At 56.6% G+C, this 20,898-nt stretch overlaps 1 protein-coding gene across 2 annotated transcripts in view; it reads left to right on the top strand.

Moving 5' to 3' along the window:
- The window catches only part of Znf469 (zinc finger protein 469), a 220,986-nt gene extending 206,609 nt beyond the window's left edge, over window positions 1-14,377 (top strand). For both annotated transcript variants that reach the window (XM_034522508.2, XM_034522509.2), the window contains 2 exons: window positions 390-452; window positions 1,535-14,377. In XM_034522508.2, coding sequence (XP_034378399.1) covers window positions 1,662-13,034 — 11,373 coding nt within the window. In that variant the 5' untranslated portion in view covers window positions 390-452; window positions 1,535-1,661 and the 3' untranslated portion in view covers window positions 13,035-14,377. The remainder of the gene's footprint in view (window positions 1-389; window positions 453-1,534) is intronic.
- The last annotated feature ends 6,521 nt before the right edge of the window (window positions 14,378-20,898 follow it).

Consider the following 20,898-nt stretch of genomic DNA (forward strand, 5'->3'; position numbering starts at 1 on the left):
GCAGGCACCAAGGCTCACACACAATGACAGCAAGCAAGGAGCAAAATGCCAAGCAGAAGCTTGCTCAGGAGCTGAGCGCACTGGTAGGAACGCGACTTTGGAGACCTGCTCTTTGGAGCTGAAAACCAGGCAGTTTGAAAACCATGACACAGGGCAGGCTAGAAGCCTCAGGTCTGACAGGTCCTGGTCTGCACAGTAGCTAGAGCGCAGCTGTGGCAGAACGGCTTGCACCACCCACTGGCATTTACTCTCTCTGTCTCAAAACACATTGGAGAAAAGCAGTATGCTCCCTTGGGGCTCCCTGCTCATGTGAGAGCAAACAAGGGTCCTCTGGAGGAGACAGAACACCCTAAATTCTAACACATTGCCTTCTCTTTCTCTCTCTGCAGACAAGAAAGCCCTGTTCCCCAGGCGGTTGTTCAGAAGCCCACTAAGGAGCCTCAGATCCCCAGGTATGTGATGAGCAGAGCTAGTGTGTGTGTGTGTGTGTGTGTGTGTGTGTGTGTGTGTGTGTGTAGAGCCACCACTGACTGGAGGAGGTGCCTTGTCCCCTAGGCTCCCTCTACCCCAGCACAGCAGCTCCTGTCTTCGACTCAGACAATAATTGGGGGTGTCAGCTGACTCTCCCAGGGTGTCTGGAGCTAACAGGCAGTTTGAAACTACAGCTCTGAGCAGGCTGGATGGTGGCTTCACCTGGGACCCTGGGACCTAGCAGACCTTCAGCTCTATAGATCCTGGAGCATGTAGTGGCTAGGAGACAGCTATGGCAAACTGGACCTCACCACTCACCCACCCACCTACCCACTGGCAGAGCTCAGTTCTGCCCTAGGATGCCTCGCTGAAGCCAAGAGATCCGCTAGGCGCTCCAACTCCTCCTCAGCCCTCAGTGAGAGAGAGCCCCTGTTCTTAGGTGGTAAGTGAAGGCAGTGAAGACCAGAGAAGGGGAGGACACCCTCCTCCAGTGGGTAGGCTGGAGAAGAGCCTATGTGTGACAGAAGATGAAGTCCCATATTGTGATCACCTCTCCATCCCCCACATCCCCCACAGCCAAGTTTTCCCTGTTCTCTGGGCTTTTGTGGTTGCTACCCAGTGTGAGGGCTATGCTGCCCACTGCTGGTGAATACTGGAACTGCATCTACCCTGAAGATCTGGGCTAGGTCTGCCCTAAACTGGGGTGGGGGGTGGGGGGTGGAAGAGTATTTAATTCCCTGCAGATAGCTATTGGGTGTTCTCTGCAGAGGTAAGTTTTCTTCTCTGATATTCAGACTCCCCCACCCCTTCCCATTTTCTCCCTCCACTTTGTTCTGTACCACCCTAGTATTACTGGCTCTGTTGGTCAGGACTCCTGCTGTCCGAGCCACTAAGCCTCTTTTCTGAGACAGGGTCTTCTATGGCAGCCACACATGTGATTGCTGCTTCTGACCTGGACACAGCCTCCACAGGAGGCTACAAAGTCCAGCATGGGATCCCTGACCCTCCCTGCAAGAGATCCAGCCGCCATGAACCACAGCTCATCTGTGTCTTTTCCTTCCAGGCTCCACACAGGACCATGAGTTTAGGCTTCCGTGAGCCCTGCCAGGGGGTGAGGATGGCCACTCAGCCCATTACCTGGGCTCCTCCTCCAACCACTACATCCTCCTAGCACCCGGGACGGCGGGGCCATGCCAGGAGAGCGGCCCCCAACTTTGCCCAGAGACTTACAGCCCTGCCAAATTGCCAGGAGTCTAGGGTGCCCCTCTCAGCACCCACTCAAGGACCACGGCCCTGCCAGCAGGACCACCCAGGGCATGAGAGATGAAGGTAGCAAGGCCCAAGGTTCCCCAGAAGCCCAGCTGTGTCAGGTCAAAGAGGTGAAGCAAGAGGACTTGCTCCTGAGAACACCAGCCCCGGCAGGACGGAGCTGTGCACGGGCTTACTCATGGCTGGCCAGCAGGATGGAAAGTCACCCACAGCTCCACAGCCTAAGTACTTCAAGGATCAGATGCATCCTGGGTGAGCCGCCCAAGGATCTGCATCATGAAGCCCCGCGCGTGTCAGATAACAAGGTTCCTCAAGGCCAAAAGAGCAGAGCCCGCCACAGGCCCAGCATCCCAAGGACCGAGGCCCTGCCTTCCCCAGAAGAGAATAGCTCCCAAAGGTGCTTTCAGGAGGCCCCTTCCAGCTTTACCTCCACCAACTGTACCTCACCAAGTGCCACCCCCGGGCCCTTACCCCGGAGGGCCCCCCAAAGCAATGGTACCAGCCCCCGTAGGCATGCTTCTGGCACTAACCTCCAGGCCATTGGGACCAACCCCTGGCCTCCTGCTGCTGAAAACAGCTTCCCAGGTGCTAATTTTGGGGTCCCCTCTGCAGAGCCCAAGCCCTTCCCTGAAGGCAGCAGGCCTAGCAGCCCCCAGGGGGTCTCTGTCCCCTACCCCTTTCCTGTAGAAACAGTCCAACATGAGCAGGCAGCTGGGACAATGTTGTTCCCCTTCCACCAGCCCCTGGTAGCATGGTCTGAGGAGGCCCTGGGTACAAACCCTGCCTACCCATCCCTGCCTTGCAACCCAGGCCAGCCAGGGGGAGCCAACACTCCCAGTGATCTTGGAGGTGCCCTCTCTCCACCTGGTGCTGCTCGCATGCCCCCAAGCCCCTTCCATGATAGTTTGCACAAAAGCCTGACCAAAGGCCTTCCTGAAGGGCCCCCTTCCACTCATGATGGACTGGGGAGCCCCAGAGGCCTCCCAAATCCTCCATCCCAGAGGCACTTTCCTGGGCAGGGGTATGGAGCTAACGGGGTGGGCACCAGCCCAGCATCTCTGGACACAGAGATGCCCACCCCTGGGCCACCACCCGCCCACCTGCCCCAGCTGTGGGATACAGCAGCGGCTCCTTACCCCACGTCTACCCTGGACCCCGCGGCTGCTGCCAGGACTGCCTTCTTTGAAAGCCAGCAGCTCTGCCTCCCCCAGAGTCCCCCTCTGCCCTGGTCACCAGTACTTACAACTCCTGGGCCAAATACCCACCAAATAGGGGTGCTGAACCCACTGACGTTCCCCAGGGGGTCTTCTGAGTGGCAGGCGGACAGCCAGGGAACCCTGGGTGCTTTGAATACAATCCCCAGGCCTGGGGAGACAGTGACAGCTCTCAGGAACAGCCCAGGCCAGCCAAGCAGTTCCCCAAGACTACTAGCCTATGGTGGGCTGAAGGACCCTGGGACGCAGCCCCTGTTCTTTGGGGGAACCCAACCCCAAGTGTCACCCCAAGGGGCCCTCAGCCTGCCCCCACCTAGGGTGGTGGGGGCCTCGCCCAGTGAGTCTCCTCTCCCCTCACCTGCGACCAACACAGCCAGCAGCAGCACCTGTTCATCCCTGTCGCCGGCATCCAGCAGCCCAGCCAACCCCAGCTCTGAGGACAGCCAGCAACCTGGACCCCTCAGGTCCTCAGCCTTCTTCCTGCCCCCCACCCATTCCCAGGAGACCAGCAGCCCCTTCCCCTCTCCAGAGTCCACATACACCCTCCCCACAAGCTATCAGTCCGAGTCAACCAAAGCCTTCGCTCTCCCCACAGAGGGACCGGGAGCTGAGGAGGCCTTCAAGCGCCTGGAGGGAGTCCCGTTCTCCCACAAGAGCCCCTCACTAGGCAGAGACAGGTTGAAGGGCTTTCCTCCAGAGCCGCCACCTCCACCGTACTCTGTCCAGCACTTCTCCCTAAGCAGCGCCAGCCTGGACCAGCTGGATGTCCTGCTGACCTGCAGACAGTGTGACCGAAACTATAGCAGCCTGGCGGCCTTCCTGGAACACAGGCCGCTCTGCAGCCTGCTGCTAACCAAGACCAAGGATGGCTCTCTGCAGCCCCCAGGGCTCCCCACACCCACCACCTCCTCAAAGGCACCCACCGATACACACTCAGCCTTGCTTGAACACAACCAGGCTGTCCCCTTCCTGCTCACCAGAGATGACCAGGGGGACAGCAAAGATGACTCCCTGAGGACAAGCTTCCTTCCTAGCCTGGCTGTCACATCCTTCCCACTCCCCACCTCGGACCTTGACATGGAAGATGACGCCAAGCTCGACAGACTCATCACCGAGGCACTCAACGGCATGGAGTACCAGTCAGACAACCCTGACATAGACAGCAGTTTCATTGATGTCTTTGCTGATGAGGAGCCTTCGGGCTCCAGGGGCCCCAGCGCTGGGCATCCCCTCAACAGCCAGGTGGGAGCAACTTCCAAGAATGGTAGCCAGCCCCAGCTCCCATCCAGAGCCGCTGTGCCAGAACCCCAAGGCCCCCACACTGGAGACGGGAGCCGCCCGGCCCGAAACAGGCCCAAAACCCGCTCCCTGGGCCTTGCATCTGCAGAGGCAGATGTGACCACCCTGGTCAGGCAGCAGAGGAGAGGGAAGCAATTCAAGTTGTTCCGGAAAGAGCCAGGTGTGACCAAGGGCACCAACAATCAGGCCAAAGCCATCTGCCTAAGGCCAAGGAAAAAGGGCCGCAGTGCCGAGAGACCCCGACCCCAGGGTCGGAAAAGTCAGGCTCGCAAGGGCCACGCTCGTGCGGATCGCAGCATCTCCAGAGCCACCTCTAAAGAGACCAGGAGCTCCAAGCACCTGCAACTGCCCTCTGGGAAGGACTCCAGGAAAAGGAGGGGGCGGGGAGGCTCCTGGAGCAAGGAGCTCATCCACAAGATAGTACGGCAGAAAAACAGGTGCCGCCGGCAGCAGGCACCACGCAACCAGGTCTCCCATGTCCCCCTGCTGCCTGTCAGACTACCTAGCACCCAGGAGTGCAGGCTTCCGGGGCAAGACTGTGCCTCTGAATCTGAAGAGGAGGCTGGCGTGCAGCAGCAGGATTTGAGGGGTCCTGCCCAAGGCTGTTCCCCCCACAGCCGCCAGCGGTGGCGCCAGGGCAAGAAGAGGAAGAAAGAAGATTTGACCCAGAACCCAAGAAAGGTCATGAGGCAGGAAGCTGGTGAGAACGGGGGCTCTCCCACTCCAAGGACACAAAGCCTGTTGCAGAGCTTGGATGTTGGAGAAGCCTCTGTGGAAGGAGGACCTGAGCATAGTCGTCCTCCCATAGTAGCCACAGAGCATCCTCCACAGGTCCTTGCCACCACCAAGACCCAGGAGGAAAACCATGCAGCCCTGGACTTCCCCCAGGAGGGCGAGAAGCCTGAAGTTGCTGCTGTGTTACACCCGGATATCACAGAGCTCAGAGAGAGGTCCAGTCCTCCAGCTAACTGTGGTGGGGAGAGCCCCAGATCTGCTGCTCCAGTGCCAGCACAGGCTGCCAGTCCGAGGCCGTCAGGGAGCCACCCTGAAACACTATCGGGAAACAGCATGCCAGTACCAGATGCAGGCTGTCTGCTGGGCACTTCTGGATGCATGAACCCCCCCAGTTTGCATACCAGAGAGGACTCCGTCCCCCAGCCTGAAAGGTCCCTGGTACCCATCGATAAGGTGGCAGATGCTTTCTATACTGAATCCAGCATCCCGGTTTTCAAGAACTCGAGTCCTGGTTGTGACCCTGACCACTGTGACAGGCACTCTATAGAGTGTCCAGCTGCCAGAAGAGAACCCCTGCCTAACAACGACATCTCCTGTGAATTGTTTCTTGGATCCAAGGAGCTAGCTAACTGTTTCCCTGATGATCTGTACTCCAAGCCTTTAGCTATGGACCCATTGCCTGCCCACAGCTGCTACCTTAGCCAGGACAGTGTGGAGACCCTTGAATCAACGCCACCCAAGAGTCCGCCCTACCCAGCTGAAACAGACCCAGGCAAGGTGCATTCTCCACTGACCTTGGAGTCCACATCCCTGTTTGCAGAGCTGCCCGAGGATGGATTTGACCCACCACTCTATGACAGCTTGTCTGCAAACAGGGTCACCCAAGTACCACTGGCAGGTCCTGACCCTCTCCCTAAGAAACCTCTGGCCGATCCTCTGTACCCACCGTTCTTGCTGCTGGAGGAAGATTCGCTGATGCTGCCTGGCTCTTTTCCTGGCCTCTCCAAGGGAAAGGCATTCAGCAAGAAGTGTCCCTTGGAACAGACAGTGCCTCCCAGCTCTCCCACTGTCCCTGAAAAGGGAAGCAAATTTAGCCTTACACTTACAAGCAATCTGTGTGAGGATGAACTGGAGATCAAAAGATTGGTGACTGAATTAGAGAGCCAACTGCAGGGGAGGACGAGCACACAGGGGTCCTTGGGAGAGCCCAGGGAAGCTACACGGGAAGGCAAGATGGATGCAAGCCCAAAGCAGGCCTCCCTTCTGCCCACAAATCAGGCCACCTCACCCTTGAGGGAGCCAGCAGACCTTGAGGGATCAAGTTCACATCAGGAAGAGGCCCCCAAGAGCCCCCAGAAACAGTGGTCCTACCCAGCCTCCTGCCACACAGAAAAAGCAACACCTCCCCCTGGTACCCAAGAGGAACCAGGTTCCGGGGCTCCCCTCAGCCCCAAAAAATGCACACTCAGTTTTCAGAGAGCGCAGGAAGCCGTCATGTCCAATGCAGACAGTCGGATCCCCCTAAGTGACCACCTGCCTGACACCAACAAGCAACAGGCGCTCTTCCTGCCTGCTGAGAGTTTAGTCAAGTATAGCCCGAAGCATGGGCTTTTGTTTTTGAAAAATAAGGAAGCTTCTGGGACACAGAACGAGAATGCCTCACTGCTGCTTCCTGGTAAACACACAAGAGAGCATTCCCTGGACCCATCCTGTGAGACCCAGGAGCCCCACCCAAGAACCCGTGCACTGGAAGAATTCAACAGCCCCGATGTTCACCTGGCCTTAGAACCCAACTTGATGCTTAAGGGTAATGAGGATGTCACCTCCCTTCCAAGTGCCAGTCTCAGCCATGACCCTAAGGGACACCTTGAGGACCAAGCAGAGAGTTCTACAGGAGCTGAGTTTACCAAGCCTATTGCAAAGGACCCTGGCTTTAAGGGTGAGTCTGAATCTGCAGAGAGCTCTCCGCTCTCCACCCTTCAAAGTGGTGGTAGTGCTTGGTCTCACCCCATGCCAGATCCTCCATGGGAGCCCAGAGGCTCCATGGGAGGACAGAGGCTCCAGGAGCCAGCCTGCTGCTCCTTTCCTCTGCTTCAGGTCCTGGATGCTACAGCCAAGAGTGAAGACACTTCCCAGGACCCTCAGCCTGGGGACCCCTCAGTGACAGGAGGGGCCGGTATGAAAGAGGGTTCCTTAAGGGCTGTAAAAATGTCAGCTCTTCCTGCAAGCATCCGAAAGCAGCTGAGGTCCAAGGCAGATAGATGTCTGGGCTCACCCGGTCAACCTGAAAAGACCAAGGGCCAGAGTCAAGCCAACAGACTCCAGCCAAAAAGCTGGAGGAGGAGCCTAGGGAACCCGGACACACTCACCAAGGTCAGTACCCATTTGGAAGCTAGGCCAGCTAGGGGCAGAAGGCCACGCCAGGGGAACAGAGTAGCCCGGGGCCTTAGGAAACAAGCACTGTCTTCCACAAGACCCACCTGCCCTGATGGCACATCCTTGATTCCAATCCAGAAACCAGTCTCTCTCCAGAAGGAGCCTGCAGAGAGAAGCCCAGAGAAAGCAGCCAGCCCACAGCTGTTGTTTAACCAGGAGAATCCCGCTCCCTCCAATAGGGGCCTGGCCACATGTGTCCTCTCCACCATTCCCCAAGCCACATCTATTCCCAGTGACCTTGAGCTGATATCCCAGGAAGACCCCAGGGCCAGAGTCAAGTCTATCAGGTCACCAGCATCTTCCTCCAACAGAGACCTACCCAGCCCTGATGATCAGCCTGCCTGTCCTGTCTTAGCACCTTTGGGTGCCAGTCATGGCCAAGCCACCAAAGATGCTGAGCCCCCAGGAGCCCCTACATTATTGATGACAACCTACGGTGGCCCTGAAGAGGCTTTATCCCACCACTCTCTGCTGGGGACCAGCAGTCCCAAGGACCTTCCCTTGGGCTCACTTGGCTCCATCAGTTTTTCAGCCCCTGTATCACTTGAGAGGAATAGCCCCAAAGGCATCACAGTAGGAACATTAGAAGATTCTGGAAAAGAGGAACTGAGGATATCTCCTGCCCATTCCTCTGCTCCTCCCCCAGAGGATCTCAGCTCCTCCAAAATGACCATCAGAGCTGCCCCTCTGACCAGCATTCCTCCCAAAGATAGCCTAGATTTAGGAGAGACACTTGAGGTGCCAGACCCCCACTGCATGGGAGTCCTACCCCTCAGCAACCCAGAAAGGACATACTCCAAGGACCCTTCCGTAGGGCCCCAGAGCAGTACACCTTGCCCTGGCCACGGGGAAGGCCACAGCATTATAGCTGTGCCCACAGACCTTGCCACACTGGAGACCACAGGACCAGACTCTCAAATCTCCCAAGAAGATGAGGCAGAAGCCAGCAGTCAGGAACAGGACAACCCAGGAACACCTGGGACAAGACACTGTGATGTGACAAAGGTAGACAGAGCCAGTGCCCGAGGCATGCCCACCAGGATCCACTTGGCCCGAGAAACTCCTCTGAGCAGCACATCCAGTGACTTCAGGTCTGATTCTCCTCATTACCATATCAGTATCTCTCATCACCCTCCCCAGAAGGACTCCTTCAATCCCCAAGATCATAAACGGAAGCCCCGTGGCTTAAACAAAAAGCCAGCTCCCACAGAGAAGACCCCAGCTGAGCTACCCGTGACCTGCCAGGTCTGCTCAGCCTCCTTCCGATCCAAAGCGGGCTTAAGCCGGCACAAAGCCAGGAAGCACCGGCCACAAACGGAATCTAGACCCATGCTGAACCCCATGGCTGTGCCAGCTTGCCAGCCTCCAGATCCCATGACCAAAACATGCCAGACTCCTGGGAAGAAGCACCGCAAGGTACCTGGAAAGGGAAGACCATGTCACCCAGCCCTGGGCGCTGGCCACTCTTCTGGACCACCTCCCCTCCAGGCCTCTACAACACTGGAGGACACCATGGGTCCTGAGATATTGCAAGTGACTAGAGAGAAATCTGAGGGACCTAGGACACTAGACACTCCCCTCAATCAGCACCCACCCACCCCAGGCCTGAAGGAGCAAGGAGAGAGTGCAGAGGTTCCGGCCTCAAAACCAAGGAGACCAGACAGGTGGCAAGCAGACCAGTTCCATCCCGACCAGACAGAAGTGATGGGCCAGAGGCACGGTGGAGAGCCTGCCAATTCTCCTAGCCACCCAGAGAGGAAACCAAACAGGAAAGGGGGGAAGCTAAGAGTGAGGAGGCGGAAGCATGGTCCCAGAGGCGCCACCCATGTGACTTCAGACCCATCAACCACCTGTGGCCATCCTCTCATCCCCCTGAGCCTCTCGCCTGAGGGAGAATGCAGGCCACCACCTCCATCCTCTACAGTAGGGCCCAGAGCACTGGAGGATGCTGAAGATGTTGGCCCAGGGGGCCTGTGTACAGAGGAGGTGCCAGCACAGGAGGCCCCCCAAGAGTGGCGAGTCTGTCAAGGGACAATAGAGCAGCCGGTGGAACAGAAGGCAACCTGGACACAGTGGTTCTGGGGACCAGAAGAGGCCAGGGCATTGAACATTAGTGGAGAACCCTCACAGGCTGTTGAGAGCCAACCTGCAGAGGACGGCACAGGAGTCAAATGCAGGTCTGACGGGGGCACTGGGAAAGGGACACCTGACTTACCTGACAGGACACACGGTCTTGAAGTGGACAGCACCTTCAGCAGCTACCCCCAGGGACCTATCAAAGACCCAGAAACGCAGAGTGGAGTTCAGGGGTCCGAGGGCACCACTCCTGATGCCCCCAGCCCAGATCAAAGGGAACCTCCGGACTTGTTTGATGATGAGGTATTCTCTCAGCTCTTCCCCCTGGATGGCCGCCTCACTCAGAAGACCCTACGTGTCTATGGGAAGCGCTGCAAAAGGCCAAAGTGCCCATCACCAAAGGAGCCCATCACTGAGGTAATAAACAATGCCTCACTCGGCTCCACGCGCCTGCCCACAGACCTCAGTGACTCAGGCTCTCTGTGCCTGTCTCGCGAGGAAGAGGATCTGTGGGATGATGAAGTCATGAGTTTGCCTGAGTCCCTCCTGCTCGATGGGCTCCTAAGCAATAAAACACCTGGCCTTGACCCATGGAGCCCCAGCCTCGGCCTGTGGACCCTGGAATCCAACAAGGAAACCAGCTGCATAAAGGAGGAGCCCCCCTGCCTCTCGGAGAACCAAGATGATTGGTCAGAGCCCATCCCCCAGCTGCACATGGTCCCAGCAGCCTGGCGAGACCTGGAACCCTGTAGCCCAATCTGTGAGACAACCTCTTCTGTTGGAGACATGAGCCCGGAACCCCCCAACCTGGAAAGGGAACATGACAACAGGCCTCCCGGAAATGCCAGCCTGCCCCCAATTTACGTTAAAGACTTGGAGGTCCTCGGCACCCAGCTGGAGATACAAGACCTGTGCTTTCTAGGACCCTGTGATGACCTTGCTGACCTCCCTAACCCAGGCGCCCTAGACCTCCAGGCCGTAGCAAATTCACAGGGCCCTCCAAACAAAAGAATGGAAGGAGCTGCCAGGGCCAGAAGAGCCAAAGGCCGAGACCTGCGAGTGAAGGGCAGGAGGGCCTCCTACAAGTGCAGGGTGTGCTTCCAGCGTTTCCATAGCCTGGGCGAGCTGGATCTCCATAAGGTGACACACAGCCCCTCGCCGCCCCCCACATGCTACATGTGCGTGGAGCGCAGATTCAGCTCCCGGGAGCTTCTGCGGGAGCATCTGTGGGAGAAGCACGTGCAGGGCAAAGCAGGGCCGTGGGCCTGTGGCATGTGCCTGAAGGAGGTGGCCGACGTCTGGATGTACAACCAGCACCTTCGGGAGCACGCAGCCCGCTTTGCCCGAAATGGACAGGCGCGGCGAGCCTTGGGAGACCTGCCCAGATGCTTGGAAGGGGAAAGCACCCTCACACACTTCCTGAACACCATTGTGGAGCAAGCAGCCAAACCCCCGAGGACCAAGCGCTCAATTGGCAAGGCCAGTGGGGAGCCATCGGAGCGGGAAGGAGAAGCTGGAAAGAAAACCCCACGAAGGATGAAGCGCAAGGCTCGTGCCTCGGTCACCCCCAGCCAAGATGGCGCCGAAGGAGACAACCCTTCCGTTCTGACCAGCAGCTCTGCCACCTGCTCTTACTCCGCCAAGACGCCCCCCACTCCGTCCCCAGACCCTTGGACCCACGATGAGTCCCCGCTCCAAGCTGTACCAGTGCACGAAGACTGCAAGGACCCCTCCCGTGACTGCCACCACTGTGGCAAACAGTTCCCCAAGCCCTTCAAGCTGCAGCGCCACCTGGCGGTGCACAGCCCACAGCGCGTCTACCTGTGTCCCCGGTGCCCACAGGTCTACCCTGAGCACTGGGAGCTGAGAGTGCACCTGGGCCTGACCCACGGGGTGACAGAGGAGAAGGAGCTACCACACGTGCCTCTCTATGCCTGTGAGCTCTGCGCCAACGTCATGCACGTCATCAGGAGGTCCTTTGTCTGCAGCTCCTGCAACTACACCTTTGCAAAGAAGGAGCAGTTTGACAGACACATGGACAAACACCTGAGGAGCGGCCAGCAGCCCTTCACACTCCGAAGTGTTAAGCGGCCAGGGGTTCCTAGGAGGAAGATCCATGTCTCCCAGGATGTGCTACCCAGCACGCAGCACAGGCTGACGGCGCCCTCCAGCCCCCCTGAGCTCAGCACGGACAGAATCCCATCCACAACCAGCCCTATGCTCAGTGAGGCATCCCTTCCTGCACTGCCTCTGATCTGTTCGGAGACAGCTCCTAGCCTCATCCTGGACCAGCCCAGTTCTCAAGAGAGACCTGTAGGCCAGGCAGACCGCTCACCCAGGGGGAGCAACCCACCACTGAGTGGCCAGGATCTCCCACCTCCATCTCTGTCTCCTTTCTCAGCCTCCTCAGCTGAAGGTACAGGCGGCTGCAAGCTGGACAGAACCCTGGAGAAACCAGAACACGAGGCTTCCTTGGGAAACCTTGAGCCATGTAAATGGCAGAGTCTGGTAGGGGAAAAGGGGGCCCTTCACCTGTTCTCAGGAAAACACAGGAGCCCAGGCACTCGAGGCAAGTGTGCCCCTGGATGTTCCCCAGGAGACCCCTCTCAGCTCCAGGAGAGGCGAGTGACCACACACCACATGGCACCTGAGGGGAGAATAGAGGGTCCCTCCCAGAAGGGCAATGCCACCAAACCAGGAGCCTTCTCAAGTACTTCCAAGCACAGACCAGCAGAGCCCACCAGGAAAGCCCCGAAGCTACCTGCACCACCCAGAAAACTTACAGAGATGGAGATCCCAGCTGGAGAGCTGGTCTTGAGTCCTGAGGACAGGGTAAAGCCCACCGCTTCTAAAGGTAAACTGAGATCCAGCTCTCAGAGCAGTGGGGGGCTCCAGCCTGGTACCCAGACAGGGGGTGGCAGCCAGCCCCAGCCAACCAGTGGGCAACTCCAAAGTGAGATGGCCTCCACCCCCACTGAGCCCAGTTGTCCTAGCTGGCCAAGTTCCACCCCTGATCAGCCTCCACTGCAAGCCCACACGAAGGGTGGCACCAGGGGGCCTGGAGAAGCTGTTCATCAGGGGGTCCAAGTGCATTCAAGTCCCAGGGAGAAAAGAGAAAGCCATGAAAAACAGAGGAAAGGCCAGGCCCTGGGACTGGGCAGACATGGAAGCGTGGCAAACACCGGGAAAGCACCCTCAGCCCCTGACAAGTCATCCAGAGCCCCCCGAAAGCAGGCAACTCCCAGCAGAGTCCCCCCTGTCAAGTCGAGACCCAGCAGCCAGAGCAGCAGGGCCAGGCCACAACCATCAGCACAGCAGAAAGGGGATCCAGGCCACACTTCAGAAAGGGGCTCTTTCGCCCAGGCAAGAGCCCTGCCCAGGCCCTACAAAAGGATCAGAGCTATCCATGGCATTGAACCTATGGGGCCCCGAGACCGCCGGACTGCAGAAGCCCAGAGCGACCTCCTCAGCCAGCTGTTTGGGCAGAAACTGACCAGCTTCAAAATCCCTCTAAAGAAAGACAGTTCCCAGTGATCCCCAAGAGAGAGTGCGTGGGTGCCCAGCTGATGGGCTTCTGTCTGGCATCCGGTGTTGGGGACAGCTCATTCAGGGACCACCTGTCTGTCTCTCTGCACCTGAATTCCCAAAAAGTCTCCGACAGACTCGAGACCTGAAAGTGTGCTGCTGAGAACAGGGCTTTTTGCTGGAAGGCTGGGAAGAGCTGGCCTCTACTGCCCTGAGATCGTGCGCCTGCATCCCTAGTATGAAGTACCTGAAGAAAGCAGGTCACACCCCATCACCGCCACCACGCCCTGTTGGCCAGGTGCCTGGTGCTGTAAAACTCGAGTTGAGGGTTTGCACAGGGTCCCCGCTGTCCTAGCGGGGAAGCACACGAAGGCAATCAGCCACACAGTGACTGCCGCCTTCTCCACTGTCATTGCTAAGATTCCAAAGTGTCCCTAGACGTCACATGGGAGAGGACCATACTGTCTACTTGGGCCATTTCTGAGCCACCTGGTCTTTGAGAGCATGACAGGACCGCCCTCCCCCACCCCCAACCACAAAGTCACGCTGGCCTCCAGCTGCACTGCTGATGTCTCCAGCACCTTGTCCCCACCCCCACGGCCCCTGGGTTCCTATAGGAAGGGAATGCAGAGAAGGCCCTCCTCAGCCAGCGCCCAGTGGATCCCTCAGCTCTATGGTCCCTTCCTAGTGCCTTCCTTCCCTGTGGGGCTCCGTCTCTAGGTCCCAGAAAGCCTGATCCAAAGGCTCTGGTGCTACTCCCATGCTGTAATGTGAATACAGGCTCCCTGGTCTTTGAACCACGGGATGATTAGGGTGGGGAGACCTAGCCAGAGAGGCTGCAGCCCAGGACTCGAGAGAGCCTCATCCACTGGTCTCCCCAGCTGAGTTCCAGCCCAGGGTCCCAGCAGTGAAGGGACCCTCCAGGCTGGGCTGTGGGTCTGGTCTGTGCACTGGCACGACCCTGCCAACTGCACGCCTGCCTGATATAGCATTGTGTGTCAGCGTGGGCAGAGGGAGAGGCCTCCCATTTCTCCTGGGAGTCTTAGAGATTCCTGGCTTATCTTGTGTAGTTTGTTAGGGGTTTTTTTGTTTTGTTTTTTTGAGGTTTTTTGTTTTGGTTTTTTGTTTTTGTTTTTTTTAGCTTTGGTGCAATGTGAGTGTCAAAAGGTTTTTATTTTGACATTTTAAACAAGACCAAATCAGGCCCAAACTGCCTCTGTAGAAGGTGCTGGGGTCTTTCAGAATGCCTCCTTCCAATGGATAAAGACGTGGGCAGGGGCCCCCCCAAGGTCGTACTGTAAACGCTACAGCTAATTCGTCTTTTCAAATATATTCCCACTATTTTCGCAGAAGCCTCATGGCTGTGTGACATCTGTCCTTGCTCCCTCTTCTCACCGGAGCCCTGATGTGGCCTGGGTGACATTTGTTCTGGGTCATTGTGTTCTATGAGCCAAGCCAAAGCTATGGGGACACTTCAACCAGAATCTGAGGGGGACTGGAATCCTTTAAAATGGATTTAGGAAAGCAGGGAAGTGGGTAAGGTGCCTGGGGCTGGACCAGGAAGGGGCAGGGGAGGGGTTTGACCATACAGTGCCCTCACTTGTAGGGGCTGGGATGCTTGGGGATGCTGGTCTGATCTGGGCCGTAGAAGAGGTTTGATAGGCTCCAAATGAAGACCCAATGGGCCAACTGGGTCCACAGTCCTGCCCTATCCTTCCCTCTCCTCAGGAGTCAGGGAGTTAGCAACAGCTCCAACGCTTCAGACTAGGGTTGAACTACTGGTCATGTGTCACAGACTGGTGGAACTCTGCCTGTTCACACAACCTTAAGAACTGACTCTGAGGGCAACTTCTTGGGGAGCCATCTAGGCTGTGTTAAGAGTTTGACAGGAGTAAGCCCAGCCCCTGTTCATACTCCTATGCCCCCCTTTCCCTATCCCCAGGCCATCCTGTCACCAGTAGACACACAGAGGGCATAACCCTAGCCTGACCACCAGGTGGCAGCATCTACTCAAACGGGGAACCTGACTTGCCACCTGTGCACAGATGCAGCCCTGGGGCGCCTCCAAAGTGCTGCAGACAGAACTAGGGATCTCCAAAGACAGTCAGGTACCCTGTCTGCTCACGTGACCCACATGGATGAATGTTCACACGTGTACAGACGCTCTCTGAAAGCACACCTGCTCAGCCTCCAGGACATATTCTAGATCCCCACTGCCCACCTGGAAAATATTTTGATATATGTGATCTGGGGTGTATCTGGGAGGCAGGGACCTGACTCTGAAGAAGCCACAGGTAAGTTTCCCTGCCAAACACATTGAGAGCCAAGAGAGAGAGCGAGTAACCCAGAAGGGTGACTGCAGAGAGTTTCAGACCTGGGAATCATTGGGGCCACAAACCTTTTCCTTGACCTTAGGCAGGACCACTTTGCCCCTGAGTCTCTGAGGTCTCCCTTCTGGCTGCCATCCCCCCTCAGAAGCTGCCCCAATTGAGGGAGTAGACAGACTATACCTCTCCACAGCATCTGCCACAAGCCCCCAAATCTATCTCAGCCTGACTAGGGAGGAGGGAAGGAGAGATGAACGTGTTCGGGGTCAGATGGAAGACGGGACAAGTAGAAACTTTGAGTTTCAGCTAGGTGCCAGGCAGCATAGACAACCACACAGAAAGAGCCTGGTTCAGGTGGGCTGCTTTCTCTGATGCAGAAACAGTAGCACCCAAGACACTCAGCATGTTTATTGTATAGCGCTGAACAGAAAGGCAGGGTTATTGAATACAGCTGAACAGGGGAGCGGGGTTTATGGTGTACAGCTGGGTGGAGGAGCCTGGATTTGCGGATCTCGGTAGGCACAGTCTCTATGGGGAGTAGTCTTCTGGCTGTAGATATGCAGGGTGGCCATTTTCTGCACACACTATCAACATCCACACATGGACCAGAAGAGCAGGCTTTGCCATTTCCCTCTGGCTCTGAGACTAGGGTCCTTGACATGGCCCCGCCCGTATCAACAGCGTGCATTCACTCCGAGCTTCCTCTACTCTCGCAGGCGCAGGCTGCTCTGGGTGCCACCTTTCCTTGGCTTGCAGAATCTGTGCTCCTGGGCCTAGGAAATTGTGGCCGGTACGGGAAAAATTGAAAGCACGGAATTGGGCAGGCAAGATGGTGGCTCTGCGGGTAAAAGGCGCTTAGTGTGGAACCCACAAAAAGGTGGAGAGAGCCGACTCCAGCGTCTTCTGACCTTCAAATACACACACACCCTCACACACAACGGTAATAAATTAGCAAAAGACAGGCTCAAGGAAGGTGCCTTTAGTGGAATAGACAGATGCTGCCTGGGTATGGGAGGGGGCAGTGTAGTGTTAAGTGCCTGTGGCTGGGTCCCCTGTGATCTTCCCATGAGGCATTGGGGCTTGTAGATGCCAGAGGCCACAGGAAACACACACTTGTCCCTGGTCACACATATTCATCCAACCTCCAGGAGCCGAGGTGAGGGAACTCGGCTCTGCCTCAAGCGTCAGTCCCGATACCCTGGGGGTGGAGCATGACAGTCAGACAGACACAATGAGACCCTGATGGACTGCTGCCCTCCCAGTTTGCAAGGGAACCCAAGGTCACAGGCCACTTTCACACAGGACACTGTCTGCCTCCCTGGCTTCAGGCACGGCCTTGAGGGTAGAAGGTCAAGGCCACTGGTCTCCAGCCCCAAGGAGCCAGGGAGAGGCAGCAGGGGTGGTCCACCTAGGCCCTGGGTTTTGCCTGGGAATTAAACGGCACCTCAGTCTCCATTGTTCAAGACCCTCCAGTGCTGTTTCTGGGTCCCCAGGAAGAGAGGATAGGACTCGGCCACAGCGATGATAATGGCAGGATTTGCCTTTTTCCTCTGCCCCTAAATGGACATCATGCTCCATACACATCCTGCCACCCTAGCTGACATTCAGTAGCTCTCTCCTCAGCCCGACTCCAGGCGGAAGCTGGCCAGCACAGAAGAGTGTAGATTCCACCACCAAACCTTGCCCCCATGACAAGCACTCACTGCTACGACAAAGCAAAGGGAACGGGGAGTGGAGGGGGGGACACACACTGCTCTGTGCTCCTACTGCAGGCTGCAGAGTGACATCACACAGTGCTTCCAAAGTCCCCAGGAGAGCAGAATGGGGCCCCTCTTGTGTAGAGCAGGACATACGACCAGGGCCACAAGTGCTCCCATATGGAACCGGGGAAGGGTGGCACACAGCAGCTGCAGCCAAGAGGTTAGAGATCCACCCAGGAGATGCTGCTCTCCTTGTCCCGGCTCTGCTGACCCTGCTGAGTGAGCCCTGCAAGGACCACTGTGGGTCTAGCTTTGCCACTGAGGTCCTGTTCCAAATAGACTGCCCACTGTTTCCCCAGGACAGCTATAGCTGCCAGGCAGACATCCCTCCACCTGAGCACAGCTGAGGGTTTGGCAGAACCCTGGGGACATGGGGACTCTGCCCATGCCCACAGCCAGTCGGGAATCTTGGCTTTCATGTGCAACCAAGGTCTCCTTGAAGGATCTCATGACCATGTCTTGGACACATACCCCAGTGTGAAGCTCTCTCTCTCTCTCTCTCTCTCTTTCTCTCTCTCTCTCAGGCTTTTTTGGGGCCCTGGCAATGAGCCATGGTGTAATCTTTTAGCCTGGCATATTGGGGTTCTTGTGCATCACCTTAGTATGTTCCCCCAGCATCTTGTCATAAGCACCCATGTAACCACAGCACAGGACCATCCTCCCTGGCTACAGCCGGTCATGACGTGAGTTCCTTGGCACCTTTCGTCCCATAGGCTCCCCTGCCTAGAGTCTGGGTGATGACCCTGGATGTCCAGAAAGGCCCCTCCCATCCTTCATCTGCAGCTCTTCTCACTGCTGGTACTGAGTACCCCATCCCGTCCACGGGGAATTCTTACCCCAGTAGCCAAGGCTGAGTACAGAGGGATTCCACACAGGTTCTGGTTCTGGGTGCTGACTGAGCAGGGCCTGCCCCTGCCTCCCTACCCCACCCCCCTCCGGCAGCTGCAGTCAGCTGAGGTCCTGAGGTGGCTGAACACTTAAGCAAGCTTCCTAGTGGTATTTGCCTCCGGCCAGCCCAATATTGCCCAAGGGTTTAAAAACACAAATGTGCATCAACATCCTTGCTGACTGCCCATTGGCTGAAGCAGGTCTTGTGGCCAGAATGTGGGCGGGCCTAGGAGAACCGGGTAAGGGTTAGGATGGTGAGGCCTGCTCAGCCTACACCTGACTTCCCCCAGGTACCAGCCCCCCATCCCTTATCTACTGTCTCTATTCGGTCATTTTACCACTGGCCTCCCCGAGCCACAGCTATACTGGGGAAAGCCTGTGAGTCAGCCTTGCTGTTACTGCAACACAATGCCGGAGGCAACCATGCAGACAGACAGAAAAGTTCCAACGAACTCCTGGCTCCGGAGGTTCGGGGTGGGCAAGCACCTGCATCCGTCCACTTCTGGAGGGTAACGGTGAGGGAGCACCCATGGTCAGAGATCACAGGAGAAACAAAACTCACATCATGTTGATTAGAAGCAGAGAGAGCCCAGGAAGGGAGAAGGACTCCCTGTCCTTTCAAGTGCTCATCCCAGTGACCAAATGACCTCTACTGGACCAACACTTGAAAAGGTCTCAGTACCCCTAAACATTGCCATGTGAGGAAAAAAACTCCAACATACGCTTTAGGGGGACACTCGGCATCCCCCAGGCACACTGTGGCACTGTGGGAGGAGCTAAGGCGGGAGGAGTAAGGCGAGGAAGAGGAGGAGCTAGGAGAGGGAGCGAGATGAGAGGGGGAGATGGAGGCAGGTGTTCCTGTGTCTCCGCCAGCCAAAGGTAGTTGGTATATCTAGGTTGGGTATTGGGTTACACCTCTGATTGTATGGGCATCTTGTTATTGATCATTACCAAACTTATAAAGCCGTTGATTAACGATTAACGTTTAAAAAAAAAAGAAGGGCATAGTCTTCCTCTTCATGACTTCCCAAGACACTTAGCTTCCAGTGTATTCCACACCCGCCCACTGCATTTAGCCTTTCCGGGGTCGCACAGAACCAGTGTCTAACCTTCCAGGACTGTTCACATGCCGTAGCTGCCTTACACTCTCTTGTCCTCTGCCGCTCACGGCAGCTAACCTTCCCCTGTGCTCCAAACACCCATTATTCCTGTCCACCGTCTCCCTCTTTCTTCAGCCTGCGTGACATGTGTGACAGATGTCTGAGGTTCGCCACCTCATCTCAGTAAGCCAACCTGGCCCATCACCTTTTGTGGGGAGAAGGAAGGAAAGGAGGAACAGAGGCTGGGTGGAAGCAAGTAGACTGTCTTCTTCCTCCACACAGATCCCTGAGTCGTGAAGGGAAGGGCTTGCTAGAGACATCCCTTTTAGGCCCGATTGCTCCGAAGTCTCTCACTCTCTGCACTTTGGTTGAAGCAAACGATGCGTGGCCAACGTGCAGAAGGAAGCAGGTCCTGCCACCGACACGTTCTCCTGAACTCGAGCCCAGATGTAGGTGATGTCCAAGGGAGGAGGATGTGTTTCTGCCCACCCCTGCCTGGAGGGCGGGTAAAAGTCACATGAGAAGCAACACGAAGGGCGGGTCTTGGCTGATGCTCACAGTACCCAAAGACAGCAGCATCTAGGCATAAGCCTGTGGTGGCTGACTGTCCCGGCAGGCTTGCTAGAGACCTTGGCCGCTGACATGACCATGGAGGCCAGACAGAAGGGCTTATGCAACTGGCCCGAGCCAGCTCTTTCTCCCAATGATGCTGTCTTCTGACATCTTTGGTGGCCGAGAACAGGGACAAGGACTGCCTGAGCCCTCTCCTCAGAGCCAGTCAAAGCCAGGAAAAACAGGCCCAAAGCCCACGCAGCCTAGACAGACAGCCGGATGGGGGAGCTAGCACTATAGACCTGTCTCCTTCAGTGGCCTCCCCAGTTCCTAACTTAATTTATTTTGACATCCTGGCTGCCATCTGACCTCCTTGGGGAGTCACGTGGTGTTTAAAACTCATTATCCTCCATTGAAACAGGAAGTTAATTAAACCCTTCACAGAGCTGCCGGTGACAAATGTCAGGATGGCCCTTGGCAGGGCTGCCTGGTGTCTTCAGGGCCCGGGATGATTGACAGTAGAGGAAGAGAGAGAGGCCTGACCCAGGCAAGGGGTAGGGAAAGGCCTGAGCCTCTCGCCCAAAACAGCATTCAACATCCATTCTAAGACAAATTCTATGGGCATTTCCCAGGGGGAATCCAGCTCTGCCCTTACCTGCTGTGTGGCTCCAGGCAAGTGACTTCACCTCTCTGAGCCTCCGTTTATCTACCTGACAAATGGCAATTCTTATCAGTTCCTCCTTCAGAAAGCTAGTGTGCTCAGGGCATGGACAGGGCAGGGCTCAGCACGGAGGCTGCTACCATGATGCCGCCATGATGCCCCTCCTTGCCACGGCTAGTGAGGGATGATGAAGTCCTAGTGCTGGGGGGCTGCCTACAGCTGCCTTACAAGCTGGAGTGGAGAGAAACAGGGATTCCCTCAGGAAAGGTGAACAGGATGGGGCAGGCAATGGGAGGGAAGCTGCTGTGGGCACCGTACAACTAATGCAAAGGCCCGGTGGCCATGAGACTGTGGGACCCACATGTAGGACCTTTAGAAGTTAAGGCAGAGAAGAAAAAAAAAAAAAACAAAACAAAAAACTCCCTCCAAACAAAAAAGGGGATTTCACTCAAGGCAATACATGAACTCACGGCAATCCTCCCACCTCAGCCTCCCTAGCAATGAAATTATGGACATGTACCACAACACCCAGCTAAGACAAGTATTTGTGTAGTTAGCATCATGACTTTCAGGGAACTCCCACTG

This window comes from Arvicanthis niloticus, chromosome 18 (genome assembly GCF_011762505.2).
Source record: "Arvicanthis niloticus isolate mArvNil1 chromosome 18, mArvNil1.pat.X, whole genome shotgun sequence".
Taxonomy (NCBI): domain Eukaryota; kingdom Metazoa; phylum Chordata; class Mammalia; order Rodentia; family Muridae; genus Arvicanthis; species Arvicanthis niloticus.